The 13471-nt window shown below is 47.3% G+C and overlaps 1 protein-coding gene across 1 annotated transcript in view; it reads right to left on the minus strand.

The window, feature by feature from the left end:
- Positions 1-13455, minus strand: part of NIBAN1 (niban apoptosis regulator 1) — a 47153-nt gene extending 33698 nt beyond the window's left edge. The window contains exon 1 of the mRNA XM_062581464.1: positions 13349-13455. Within this exon, the coding sequence (XP_062437448.1) occupies positions 13349-13403 (55 nt within the window). The 5' untranslated portion in view covers positions 13404-13455. The remainder of the gene's footprint in view (positions 1-13348) is intronic.
- Between the last annotated feature and the right edge of the window lie 16 nt (positions 13456-13471).

Genomic DNA, 13471 nt, shown 5'->3' on the forward strand with positions numbered 1-13471 from the left:
CTGCCGAATGCCATTTCTTCCCTCCGGATGTCTACGCTCAGCTGTAGCTCACGGAGTCGCAGGAGATCCTTGGCCTGAGATGTGTACGCAGCCTGCAGCCACCGCGCGAAGCAAAGGCCTCCCCGGGCTGAGTGTCGAGGTCTTTCTTTTCTCTCTACAGAGTTTATTTCCTCTAATCCTTGCTTATACCTGGAGGAAATAAGCTCTTATCTACTCACTTCCAAGCACGGTGCATCTCACGGCTCCTGCCACCAACAGCTTCGTTTACAAGCTCATAGCGGAGAAAGGAGAAGCCGTCGGCTTCCCTCTATTGCAAGAGGGGGTCGCAGAATTTTTATGGGAGTATTTTGGTTTCGTGTCTTTCCCCAAACTGTTCAGGCTAGTGATCACAGAACTTAAAGGATAATCTATTATATAATGCAGTTTCTTCTTCAGCCTCTTCAGGGTTGCTCTCTGCAAAAATTTTCCAGGACTCCATGCAAGTGTGCAATATCCACAGAGCATCGCTCACTTTGAACCGCATCCAAACCCAAATTCCTCCAGAGGCTGCTGGCATTTACTAAATACAGCCAAACTGGAGCCAACTTTGCATTCTTTCAATGGTGGCTTAATGCATAAATTCATTTTCTGTCTTCGTTTGGGTTGATGAGGCTCACTGGTCCAATAGTACTGCATCCCACGATGAGAACTGAACTCCTACAAAATATTTGCCCACCTAGCAGCGAAACTTCAAAATCCCCCCAAGAGGGCTCTATTCCACCTTGTTCTTTGGGAGACTTTTCTACCCCTTAACATTACTCCTGAAGTCTTTTTCCCGTCTCTAATGTCTAGTGCAATAATCTCTTCCTATTACTCATACAGTAGCACAACGTCTTGGTACCCCAGGGCATTGCTTCTTTGTTATTTACACTTTCAAGCGTTGCTGAGCAGTTATTTCACCAACAGTTTCACCATCAGTTTTGCATAAACCCACTTGCTTCTTCACACAAAAAAAAAAAGGAAAAAAGAAAAGAAAGCAAAGCAGGTTCTTGGTTAATTAAAAGAGATTAAAAGAGCAGACCAGTGAAATTAAAGAATAAATAAGAATTTTGGAAAACTTTTTGAAAAAAACGCAAATGTGATTCACAGACTCTTTCTAATTTCCGATGCAAACGCACGACCACTAGAAGACACAGTGTCCAAAAGGCATGTCTTATGGTTGCTGCTCTCCACAGAGCTCGATAAGCCGAGCCTGAACAAATGAAGTTCTCAATACTACAAATTTCTCTTGGATTTGTTAAAAATACCTGTTTAGGGTATTTCGAAAGAGCCTCCTGTGAGAAGACAGGGAAGCGTCTGACCCCGTCTCATTTAGGAATGACCAGGGCAGAGGAATGGGAAGCAAGTTAGAAGAGATCCAGCACTGGCATCACTGAAGAGATACTCTACGGTGTCTTTTCCATCCCATTAATTTCTTAGGGTTGCTCTACTTTATAAAACGCTGTACCACGAAAGAAAACATCAAGTTACAGTACATACAGAAACACGTCAGATACAAAAGCAGAAACTGCCACTGAGAGCCATTTACATAAAAGTCTTTTAAATGTATTATGAATATCTTCTTTTCAAAACCACTCTGGAAAATTCAGGTTTTTTATGCATAAACTCTTCTTTGCTTGTCGACTGTATATAAATTACACATTCTCTGGTTAACATATTATTCGGTCCAGAATAATTATACCCCAGAGAGATGCCTAATAAGCTAATCTTTAAACTTGAGAGATCTAAAAAAAGATCTCAAGTCATGTTCTATGAATATAGAATGGCATCAGCTGACAAAGATATGGCACAGTCCATATTATTGTGGTTGCAACCAGGAACCACATGAATCAACATTACGGGCTCGTTTTCGCATTATTCAAGACAACAGGACTTCTGAAGGAAAGCAAGAACCCTAATCACGAGAAACAATTCTCTAACTGGGAGAAGCAACTATAAGGATAAAAGAAAATTAGCCACACAATATGGTAAAGGAAATCCAGAGTATAGGGAAAACAGCACTGAATCAGCGTGCCCTTTACTGGAAGACGCCGAGGGTTTTAGAAACCAAACAGCACTTTTTGTGACACTGTGAGAAGCAGCAATGAACAGAAATACTGGGATTTACAAAAATAAATAAATAAAAATTAAAAAAGCGAATGGGACAGAACTGACAAAGCCACATTTTCAGTGACCATACGTAACCATTTTGTCTCAGACTTGCATCAGACAAAAGTTATTTCAACAGGAAAACCCGTCTTAGCCAACAGCTGGAAAACTCATAGCCTTACTCTGGAAGGAAAGGGGCCGCGTTGCTTTTTACAGATGTCTCCATCCCTATCATCCACAAGAAGTTTAAACTACGAAGGAGAGAGACGGGCCCCATCTCTGACACGGATTTTATGTCCTCCCAAGACGATGCGCACTCAGCTCGCAGCACTGCTGCAGCGGCGATGGTGGAAACCCAGCCCAACCTTTTGCCCGGCGCCTTCAAATCCAGCATTAAACGCCCTTTCGCTCGGAAAGTCACGGGCCCCTTGCGACACCTCAACTCCAGGCACCTCCGCCAGCGCGGAGGCTGCGCCGAGGACTTTATTTCAAGCCTCTCTTTTGCAGGCAATAGCACTAACAGAGCCTGCTAACGCCACGTGCGGCCGGTTTGCACTTGACCACACTTCCCGCCGCCTAAATATTTCAGGAACGCCAAGGAAACACAGTGTGGCAAGAGGAATAACTGGCAAACCACAAGCTCTCGCTCAAAATTGCCACGTGCTGTTTTCTATTCTTACTGGCACATCCGTTTCTGTATGTTTGTTGATGTTAGCAACTGCCTTGTATCTCAGCGTGGTATCAATTTTAGACGTCCCCGTTCCGGTACGAGATGTGCTCAGCGACTTTGTGTTTTTCCATACGTAAGGGAAGTCAGTAATGAATTCAGCTTAGTGCCTTCCTCGTTCGTTCACTTGGGCCCCAACACCTTCCCCCAACAAGTCGTAGTGCCGCTTCCCATGCCGCGACTTCAGTTTTACCATTTATCACTCTTCTAGCGTGCACGGAGAAAGAAGACGCACTTGCACAGCGTGGCCACGGCCAAGGGACTACAGTAAGGACATGAAGCCCTTAAATCTCTGCAGATGAAGTCCCCTAAAGAAGTTGCCTCTGTTTGCAGAGCTCTGGTCTGGTCTTCCCCCCTGCCATGGATTGGGCTTCCCACGGACCCGGGGGGACGGCATCTGCAATGAGCTTGCTGCTGGGCGCTCCTCGTGCGTTTGCCTAGGAAGCACTTGAAACTCAAGAGCAGGAGAAAGGAATTAAAGTAGTTGTAAGGAAGGAGGAACTGCGTGCAACGACACCTAAATAGGGTTAGCGTTATGGACGCCTTGGTTTTGGCATCCCAAGGGAGAGGTGCTCAAATTACATCTCAGTGGACATCGACGCCAATACACACCCCTCCTACACGTTCTGGTTGTGATCAGCAGGCTAGCGGTGGTGCTCATTAACAGCACTTTCTACTTAACACCCCACTTGCTCTCTAAATGGTTTTGAACTGACGGGAAATGAGCTTCTCCTATTAAATATGTTACGACGGCTGAATCAAGGCTTTGGGATGGGATGCAGTGGGATCACACACAGGTCAAATTCACATGACGTTCGTGGAAATGGGACGCTTTGCCTGTCCTGTGGCTTTTTAGTAGCTCTCTCTAACGCGTAATGTGCAGGCTCCTGGGCAGCTTAATTTATACTCCGAGCTGAGCAAGTGGACAAAGAGGCTAACCTAGCTTGGCATCTTGCTTTGGACAGGAAATTCTAGATTTTTGACACTGATTTATTGTGTCTCACAGCTAAGTGGACACACGGCCTTCAGCAAAGAGTGCACACTTGAATTAATCTATCTAATGACTTTGGATTAAATCCTCCTGTGCAGAACATGCAGGTTTGCTTCACTGGATTTTTGACTGTTCATCTTTTTGAACCAAAGGATATTCAACCAGCTAGTGCTTCCAGTCAAGCAAACTTTCCACGCTGGTTACAGTTGCACAAGGTGAGGACACCTCCTGCGCCTGCCCACCACTCATTTTTACACATTTTAACGCAGAGCAAAGCCTTGAAGCTCCGTTCCACGAAATGCCAGAGGCTGGTTTCCTTTGTATAAAATAGCCCCCTGTGAGCAATCCTGCAGCTGTCTTCCTTTTGCATATGGATTTTTTCAAAAGCGCGCAGCTTTTTTTCTTCAATAATGCATCATCCCTTCCCCCAGACACAACTTAGCTGCTAATTCCAACTGCGTGGGAGGTGGACGGACCTTCACCACGCTTGCTGATACTTGCTACTTCCAAATTTTATTTCACGCAATGCGTGTTTTTTTGAATAATCCTTTAAATGTCACTTTGGAGGCCGCTTATGTAGTCTTTCCTTCTCCAACAGCAAAGTGCAGCAGCAGCATGATCACACACATTGAGCCTTGCTGCCCTGCTGAACCTCTCCCACGTGGAAGAGACTGGAGAGTCCACGCTGTTAAACTCACAGATTTCTCACCTCATATTTTTGGCTAGCTTAGTCTCATTCTCTCAAACCTCTTGTTCCAACCATACAGAAGTTCTCCAGTCTCTGGCTTTCAGCACTCCAAGGTCTAGTAGAGATGCTTGCCCTTTGCTGCAGCTGAAAGGGGGTAAATGAAACGCCAGATGATCTCTGCTCACTGCCTGTACCTGGAAAGCCCACTGCAAACTAGCAAGCTTGGTAAGCACAGAGGAAATAGGGAAACAAAGATGAGTCCATTTTCAAAAGCACTTGAAAATCAAGAACTTCCAGGTAGGAACTGCCAGAACTCCTGCCGCCTCTGAATCTTTAATTCAGCCCGTTCCCTTTGCTATGTGCATTTGGAAACAATTTTAAATGCATCATTAAACCTTCCATTTTTTTCTACTGTAACAGTACCTCCCCCAGTGCAAAGGATGAAAGGTGCTTTGGGAATAAATCAGGCTTGCGAGCAAAAATAATGCTTGCCACACCGTAAAATTCTGACTGCAGTCCAACAGCTTTTTCCTTCCCAAAGCACCATAAAAATCACCATCAAGTTAGATCAGTCGATAATCTGGCAGATTTTTGGTTGATCCTTGCCGACACATCAATACAAGCCTCCCGTCTGGATCCCTCCTGCCATCAGCACTCCCAGATCCTCCTTAAGCTCAGACCTTCTGTTGTCAGTATTTTTGCTGCTATGGGCAAAGAGCAGAAGAGTAACGAAGCAGATGTAGCAGGGCTTAAAGCCGGTTTTTCATTCCAATCACATCTAAAAATATCATCTTATAATGCACCCCGTATGGCACCTGCCTCATTCGTTGCGGAGGTCTGGAAGTTTTTCTGATTTACAGGAATGCCGAGTGCTCACAGCCACAGCTGAACTCAGCGGGAGCTCGCCTGGAAATCGAGGGAGAGCTTGAAGATGGCTAATTCCTGGAAAAATTCAACCCAGGGTTTGCCAAGAGGACCACCCAAAATGATAGCCACCGCTCCCCAGCCCCTATCCAACACCTCAGTGAGAAGATCAACTTGTGACGCGCTCAGAAAACTGGGAAATCTCAGAAGGAACAAAAGCTGGGGTCTCCTCCTGGATGAAGCCAAGAAAGAAATACCAAAAAAGCTGCCTTTGCACCCTGGTCCCCCTCGAGCCTCATCAGGCAGGTTAGGAGCCACTGACCGTTTCAGCCAATGCGACAACCAGCCCCAGAAGAAAGTTCCATTGGCTTTTCAAAACCTCAAAAACTCCAAAAGGGTGAAGAGATGCAGCGAGCTGTGGGGTTTCCCTTTCCTTCCCCTTCCTGGAGATGCCCGAGCTGCTCAACAGAACGCCCAAATGCAGGAGAAACGCGTTTTCCTCTGTCTCACTTCCCAGAGTAACGCTCACCCATTCTAGCCCACGTTTACTCAAAAATGCGTTCTGCAGCAGGCGTCCAGCACGGAAACTTCAGCCGGAACAGCTGAGGCCTGGCAAAGCCTCCTCTGCAGCAGAAAAAAAAAGGGGAGAGCATCTGGCAGGCTAAATCATACAAAATGTATTACTTCAAACAAGACTCCTAGAAGTAAAAAAGTGGGTTCCCCCCTCCTTTTTTTTCCTTTCCTCTCAGACCCTGCCATTAACCCCTTCCCCGGGAATGATAAAAGCTGGTTCTTTTCCTCTTGTGTGGCCACTAAGATACGGAATAGCGAGCTGCAACGAAAGCGGGTCAGACCTGAGACGATGGTCTCAAGGTACTTTAAGGTACTTCACACCCACACTGCTGCTTCGAAAATCAGGTCTTCACCAACATCACTAAAAACCCCTGCAGAATCACAGCACAAATAGCAACCGTGGTTTCCTACAAAAGAAGGAAAAGCTCATGTAAAGCTTTAAAAATAAAAACCAATCCTCAGACAACAAATGCGGAGGGTTTTTAAAAGAGCGCTGCCTAGAAGGGCAGAGGAGAGCTGGCTGTAGGCTCTGCGTTGGTGGTGCCGCCTTTTGCCTATTTGAAGAAATTATGCTGCGTATCACTGAAAAAACGAATGGAAAGCTCTTTGGCAGGCAGCGAGTGTGCAGCTATTGCATCCGAAGCCAAATCTTGGCGCCGGGATCTCCAGCGTGCAGAACGGAAAACCAGGAGCCATGCCAGGGAGGTATTGCTCAGGCGAACGAGCCACCTGAGCTCCCGGGCAAGGCATCTTTAGAAACGGCCCGCGTGGGCAAAGCAGGCTTTCGAGCTCCACAAAACCTGCTGCTACCTTGATCTGGGGAACGTCAAGCTTCGTGGGAGATCCCAGGTGTTTTTATAATAGAAAGGAGTCTTGGCTATTTTTTGCTTAAGCTGGCTGGGAAAGTATTTAGTGGCCGCTAGTGCTTCAAGGTGTAGCTGGTCTCTGCCATGTGTTCCAGGTGTTAACTCTGTCTGGCCTGGATGAACTGAAACGGTTTAAAAGGTCTGACCCTGCTCTGAGAACTGGTATACTCTATTATTTCCTTGTTCTGTTATTCCATGGGCCCACTTTTTCATTTCTCTGGGCCCATTTTAGTGTTGCATGGTACATCACCTACTCAGATGGGGAACCACCAGGTTTGTCGCCCACCATCTGCAATGATGGTCAAGCCTGCAGAGATCCCAGGGCTTGAGCATGCTCCCGCCAAAGCCAGCGGCAAAGATCTACCAACGACGAGGGTCAAGCTCTGATGGTTCCCTGCCACCTCCCCTGTTTACATCCAGCCTGCAACATGTTCTGCAGAAAACTACTGGAAGAGCTACAGCGGTCTAATATGCCAGCTTGAAGCTTTACCACTGTTGGAAGTGGAAGAGCAAGCCTTGATGTCTAATAACCAAAGTCTTTTCACAGCAGCATGAGGATTAAATGCTTACAGTTTACAAAATTAGCATGAAATTAAATATGCACACGAACTCGTTCACTCAAACTTTAGGTTAAACGCGTCGAGTTGAGCATCAGCATGGATTCAGCATCAGATTTTTTTTTTTTTTTATGTGTAAAGCTAATCAAAAAGCGCAGGATATATCTTCCAGAAAACCCAAACACGCCAACCCTTCCTTCTGAGAGCTTAAGCCATCTCAGTAAGTTTTCATCTTGCTTCTATGGAAGAGCCAGCCTCGCGTTTCATCCCTGCCCTTTAACTGCAAAAGCAACGAGAAGGCATGTGGGTACGCTCGAGAACTTGAATCCAATTTTTACTGCTTTTAAGTGCTAAGAGAACAGAATGCTTATTGTACGCAAAGGGAAAAGCTGTAAAAAGAAACGCTGTTGAAAGCAGCCATGACCACATTGCTTATGAATATCATCCTTCCTGACCGAGGCGTTAGCTCTTCAGCTGCCACTGCCCAAAGGCATCAACAACAAAGCTGCTTTAATCACCCGCACGACAAGCTCAGGACTTTCTTTCTCCTCCCTTAATATCAATAAAATTCCTATCAAATGCAAAGATCGCCTTACTGATCATTTGTGGCCAAGCTGTGCAAATTACAGAGCCTCAAGGCTTCACGGTTTTTGAAAATGGCAAATACCAAAGAGCTGTAGCTGCCGCCCTTACAGCGTGCCTTAAAATATTGCAGTTTGGGGGCCAAACGCGAGTGCATTGCTCACTTTTTGTGTTGTGAAGAAGCTCTTTTCATTGATGCCCAGTGCTTCCTTCAGCACTGTATCTGTGAAAACCTCAGCCCGCTTACAGAAGACGAATGTGGTGTGACCGCGGAGAACCTGCAGAACAAAAACGTACCTCCAGCTTTGAATAGGGAAAGTCTCCTGCTGGTGCAAATGCCTGTTGCGAGACAGCATGACTGTGAACTTCAAAAACCACTGGCAGCACTTTAGAGAGCAGGTAACGAACGGGACAACATGAGCAGTGGAAAATTGCCTGCCCTAATCTCTCAAAGCTGAAGTTCCCAAATATAGTGAATTCCATGGAATTTGGACGGCAGGTAGCTTTGCCCCTCGGTCGCATCCCTGCCAGGCAGGCACCTTTTGGTTGCGTTCAGCACAAAGCTAAGATAAAGTGCACTGAATTAAGGAATGTAAGAAGCAAAGAGAAGCTGGTGCTGCTTTCCAAAACAGCCAAACACCTTTTATTAAACCCATGGGATGAACCTCTGCCACTGGCTGCAACAGCAACAAGCCCTCTGAAGGCAAAAACTTCTCAGCAAGCAAATAAAGTCAAAAGGACTGGTTGTGACAACCGCCCGTCTTCATATCTTCAAGAACTTAGCAGAGAGACTCATATACTGAAGAATAGCAGCTCATATTCAGATTGAAATTTGAATTCCCTATCCATTTCACTTTATTTTTCCATTTTGCCTAAGTAGCTATTTATGCCTACTCAGAAAGGTGTAGTACCACTTCCTGAGTGCTAACTTGGAGTCATGAATTCTGGGCTCAACCTATATTTTTGAGAGGAAATATTACTTAACCTTAATTACTTAACTTCCTTAGATTCTGCTAATCACCGAAAAAAAAAAAAGCACTTAGCTTTTTAAAGAAATCGCAGAATCTTAAGATGAGAAGCGTCATGTAAGAGTGGAGAAGCAGAGGCTGGGAGGTGTCATACTCCTACACTAAAACTGAGCTTACCTGCCAAAAACGAAAGAGAGAGGACTTTCGAAAGACAGCAGTGCACGTAACTTTTAAGAGATTGAAAGAAAAGCCAGTAGATACTGCCAGTTTTTTTGCAGAACTCCTCTATTCTTGCAGTTGCAGCCCAAATTAAAACCAGAAGGACTTCACGACAGTTTAAAGGAGAAAATCCAGTAGACAGTCTGAGGACCTTTCCAAAAAAAAGGCCTTTTTTTTTCCACAGTTAATTCCAAGTTATTCTCCCACTCTCTAGCATCCCTGCTCATGAGGAACAGCGCATGAAATTCTGGGCAGAATTTAAGCCCAAAACGGTATCAGCAAGCACTCGCCTCTGTCTCTCTCTCGGAGGTGGTAGGACTTCTCCCCTTACATCTGAGCAGAAGGGGGATGGTATATGCTCACGTGCTTTCCGTAAAACTCGCAACCGATTTCCTTATCTCATCTTTTAAGCAGAGGGCAAAGCAGGCTCCTATTCAGTCTCTAAAATTTGACAAAACAGGAGGAATCTGTTTATTTTTTCTAAGTACGCTGCCCCTTGTAGGAACACATCCAAACCAACTGATCTCATTCTTGGGCACAAAGTTACATAGCTGCATGCTAAAATGCAGGGGCAAAACAAATTGCTAAAAAGATAGTTGTAAAGGCTTTAGCTGGTGAATGCATATCAGGGCTGTGGGAAGATCGGCTAGGAAAGAGAAAGAAAAAAATTTAATGAAGAAATCCGCATGGTTGATGCCTGGGTGCCGCAGTCACAGGCCCATCCCCACCTTCCTTGGACCTGCTGCGAAAGGGCTGAGCGCCCTGACGAGCGAACACAGCAGCGGCAAGAAGGGAAGGAAGGAAGGAAGGCAAAACTGCTTAAAAACAAGTGCAAAAGTTAAAAGCCATGGACTGAGAAGCCTTGTCCTCGAGACAGCTTTACGCCTCCAGCAACTTGGGCCGCCGGTGGTGATCACCACCGTACCACCCTCATACCGCTCCCTGTTGGGTGTAACGCCCATTAAATATCATTAGGCAAAAGCACACGTAACGAACACCTCCCATGGCAACTTCAGTCCATGCCTCATCACACTGCAAGCATAAATTCTTTTAATAAACTCTTTTCACATGACCAGCTTCCAGCCTCCTAATTATTACTGCTCATTTTCAAACCCCAAACATTTCCATCCTTAATATTTCACATCTAGTCCCATCCAAACCCTACAAGGAAGGATTTTTCCCTCCATAGTTCTTCTACTCCTTTTTAAGGCCTCAATCCAAAAGCTAGAGGACGTAATACAAAAATTTCCTTTAATTTCAGTGGGCTTTGAAATCACACGTTTTACCGTGAATAATTTTTGTAGATTTAAAACACCTTAAAGATCTTAAATAAACAGAACAAAAAAGAAAATCAGCATTGGTGCGGTTAAAAATTAGGCTCATTCAACACAGAACAGACGATATCTTTGATATTACTAAGGTTTTAACACGAATGACCCTGTAAGTGTGCTGTCCTTTTTCCCTTGCTCCTGCTTGTTGACCCAATACGGGAGACTCTCCTACTCTTCACCTCAGCCCCAAATCTACTCTTCTCCCAGCAAACCCAAGCCGTCCTCCTAGGTGTCCTTGCTCACTCACGTTCTTCTAGTACCTTACCGTGACATTCATTTCACAGGCCGCCAATAAACGAGCAAAAACCGGTTGAAAAACTGCACGTTGGCACTGTGTGCTCTCCGGTCAGGCATTATTTGCTTCCGAAAACATGCTACATTCTCATTTCAGCACTTACACTAGCTGGCTTACAGGTACGGCTCTCGATACCGCCTCACGCACAGACGCACTGGAGTCTCGGTGATCTGCAATTTGGCTGTTCCAACACTACTTCAGGAGCACAGAGGTCAGGGGAGGTTTATGCGGAAATCCCAGTCCTTACATTCAGCAGTTGTGAGACTCCTAGGCAAAACGCTTTCTTAGTCATCTCTGAAATTCATTCCTCCAACTGGTCTGGCAAGGCTTGAGGTTATTTACCCGCGGGGCTCAAGGAGCCCCAAGCACGGCACCTCTCGGGCGTCTCCCGCAGCAGGTGCTAACGCCGGGCGGCACTGTCCTTCGCGGCTTACGCAGACACACGAACGTGTATTTTTGCACACACACATGCACAGTTTTTGTACCTGCTTTGCTTTCCTCTCATCCCTCAAATGCGCAACGTGAGCAAACAGATCTTCAGGAATTAAAAGAGCTGTAAATTTGCCCGCATGCCAATGGAGAAGCCATATGGGTTTATGGCTGAAACCTGCATTGGTCCCATTAGCCCACAATCTCTCGTTTCCATCTGCTGTGTTGGGTTGTAGCTGAAGCATTATCTAACTAAACTACAACGTTTCACAGTGCCAGGACACTGCTTTAGACAAATTAAATTATCCTCCTGACAACAGCAAATTAGCAGCAGGACAACAACCACACAGCAGTCACGCAACACGTTCAAGAAGCCACATTTAGCTCTGTCCCTATGATTTTGGCCATGCTTTGCTGAGACCAGCTGCTCCGCTGACGCACCACCTAGGAGAGCTCGCAGATGTAGGTGGAGGGTGGAATGGTGTGGACCAGCCCCAAGCAAGCTGAGGGTCAATCTCAGCAAGCTTCTGCTGCATGGGCACAGAGAAGGGGTCACGAGCCACCAGCAGATACCAAAATCCAGTGCCAAAAGTAGCACACAGGAATCGCAAGCACTAATTTACTCACAGATGGGAAGGAAGCGCTAGAGATAATCTAGTCCAGACGCTCACTTGAAGCAATACTCAGGCTTTCCGGTCTCCAGCGTACAGATGCTTAGGCCAATATGACTGAATATCTCAGATTTAGGAAATCACACCGAGTTTCCGCAGCGTTACCTGGCTGTATTCTCCCAGTAAGATGTGGGAGATCGTATCGCTGAGCCAGACACCTCACAACTGATTTACCGCTGTACTGACAAAAAGCAGATACCTCCCTACCCTTTCAACTCCAGTCTACCCTACATCATCTTCAGGGTGGAAAAAAACCACACACGCACACACACACACACAAAAGCAACCTTCTGCAAAATAAAGCAAGCCTTAAAGAGCCAGCTAAAAATCTGCTGGTTTTTTAGTTTACGAAGTTGGCGTTTCAGGCTGCCTCCAATCCGTGCAGTACGCCAGACCGAGCTCTATCGCCGGCAGCGGCAGGTAAGCAAGGGCTGGATCTTGCGTGCCCTGACCTCGGCCGGAGTCGCAATTTTGGCACGCGTGCCAGGCTGCGCCCCACGGAAGCAGTGGGATTCGGAGACGCTCTTCCCGCGTCCCTTCCCGGCTGTAAGCAATCCCTCGGGGGCAGCTGGGACGTGAAGCGCGTCCTCAGTTATTTGTCCAAGCAAGAGCTGGGAGTGGGGGATCCTCGCCCCCAGCAAGAAGGGCAAACTCGAGCCAGGCGATACAGACAGCGATGTTTTGATTCCCTTTCTTGTGCTGATCTCACTTTACTATTTGCTTACGCGAAGATGGGTACTGATAGACAAACGTGGCTGAGGAGCTCTGCCCCTCTCAGCGAGGAGAAGACACCCTACCTTGAGCTACAGGAACTAATCCCAGCGGCGTACAACCAGGGCCATTTCGCACACGCTCGGCGGGGACTGATTTTCCGGCTCTCTGCCCCAACTTCTCCGTCCCGGCTCCGTGTAACAGCCAGAGCAAACATCTGCATTATTTCCTCTTTCACAAACGTGGGGGATCCAGCGAGAAGGACGCTTCCCTGCCTATCCTACTCCGCAGGCGCCTCTTCGCCTGCGAGCGGCGAACGTGCAGCTGCAAAAGCCATCGCGACGGCCGCCGGGGAGGCGCGCTGCGGGCCGAGCCGCCCGGACGCGCGGGGCGACCGCCGCGCGCCCCGGGGACCTCCCGAGCTCGGCGGGCGCAGCGCTGCGGGAGGAGGCCTCGCTCTCGCGCGCGACGCGGGATTCCGCGCGCAGATGCGGCGGGAGGTAAAAATTCGCCCCGTGAGTAACTCGGGCTGCGGCCGCGGCGACGAGGAGCGGACCGAGGCGTGCGGCGGCGAGGGGTATTTCATCTTTTTGCGAGCTGGCCCTCGCACGAGCCGAAACACCCCATGAAGAACTACGCTTTTTATTAGTTTAGTGGTAATACGCACGATTTAACCAAAAAAAAAAAAAGAAAAAAGAAAAAAAAAAGTTTCTCCTCGCCTGATTTCTAAGGGGACCAAGCAGTCCTACCTCGGATGTAGGCGCACTTGCTGTCGTCCAGCGGGCCGGAGGCAGAGCCGCCCATGCCGGGGCCGCGCAGCGGAGCGGAGCGGAGCGCAGGGGCGCGGAGCGGAGCGGAGCCGCGGCCGCGGG

Source organism: Rhea pennata, chromosome 8 (assembly GCF_028389875.1).
Source record: "Rhea pennata isolate bPtePen1 chromosome 8, bPtePen1.pri, whole genome shotgun sequence".
Classification (NCBI taxonomy): Eukaryota; Metazoa; Chordata; class Aves; order Rheiformes; family Rheidae; genus Rhea; species Rhea pennata.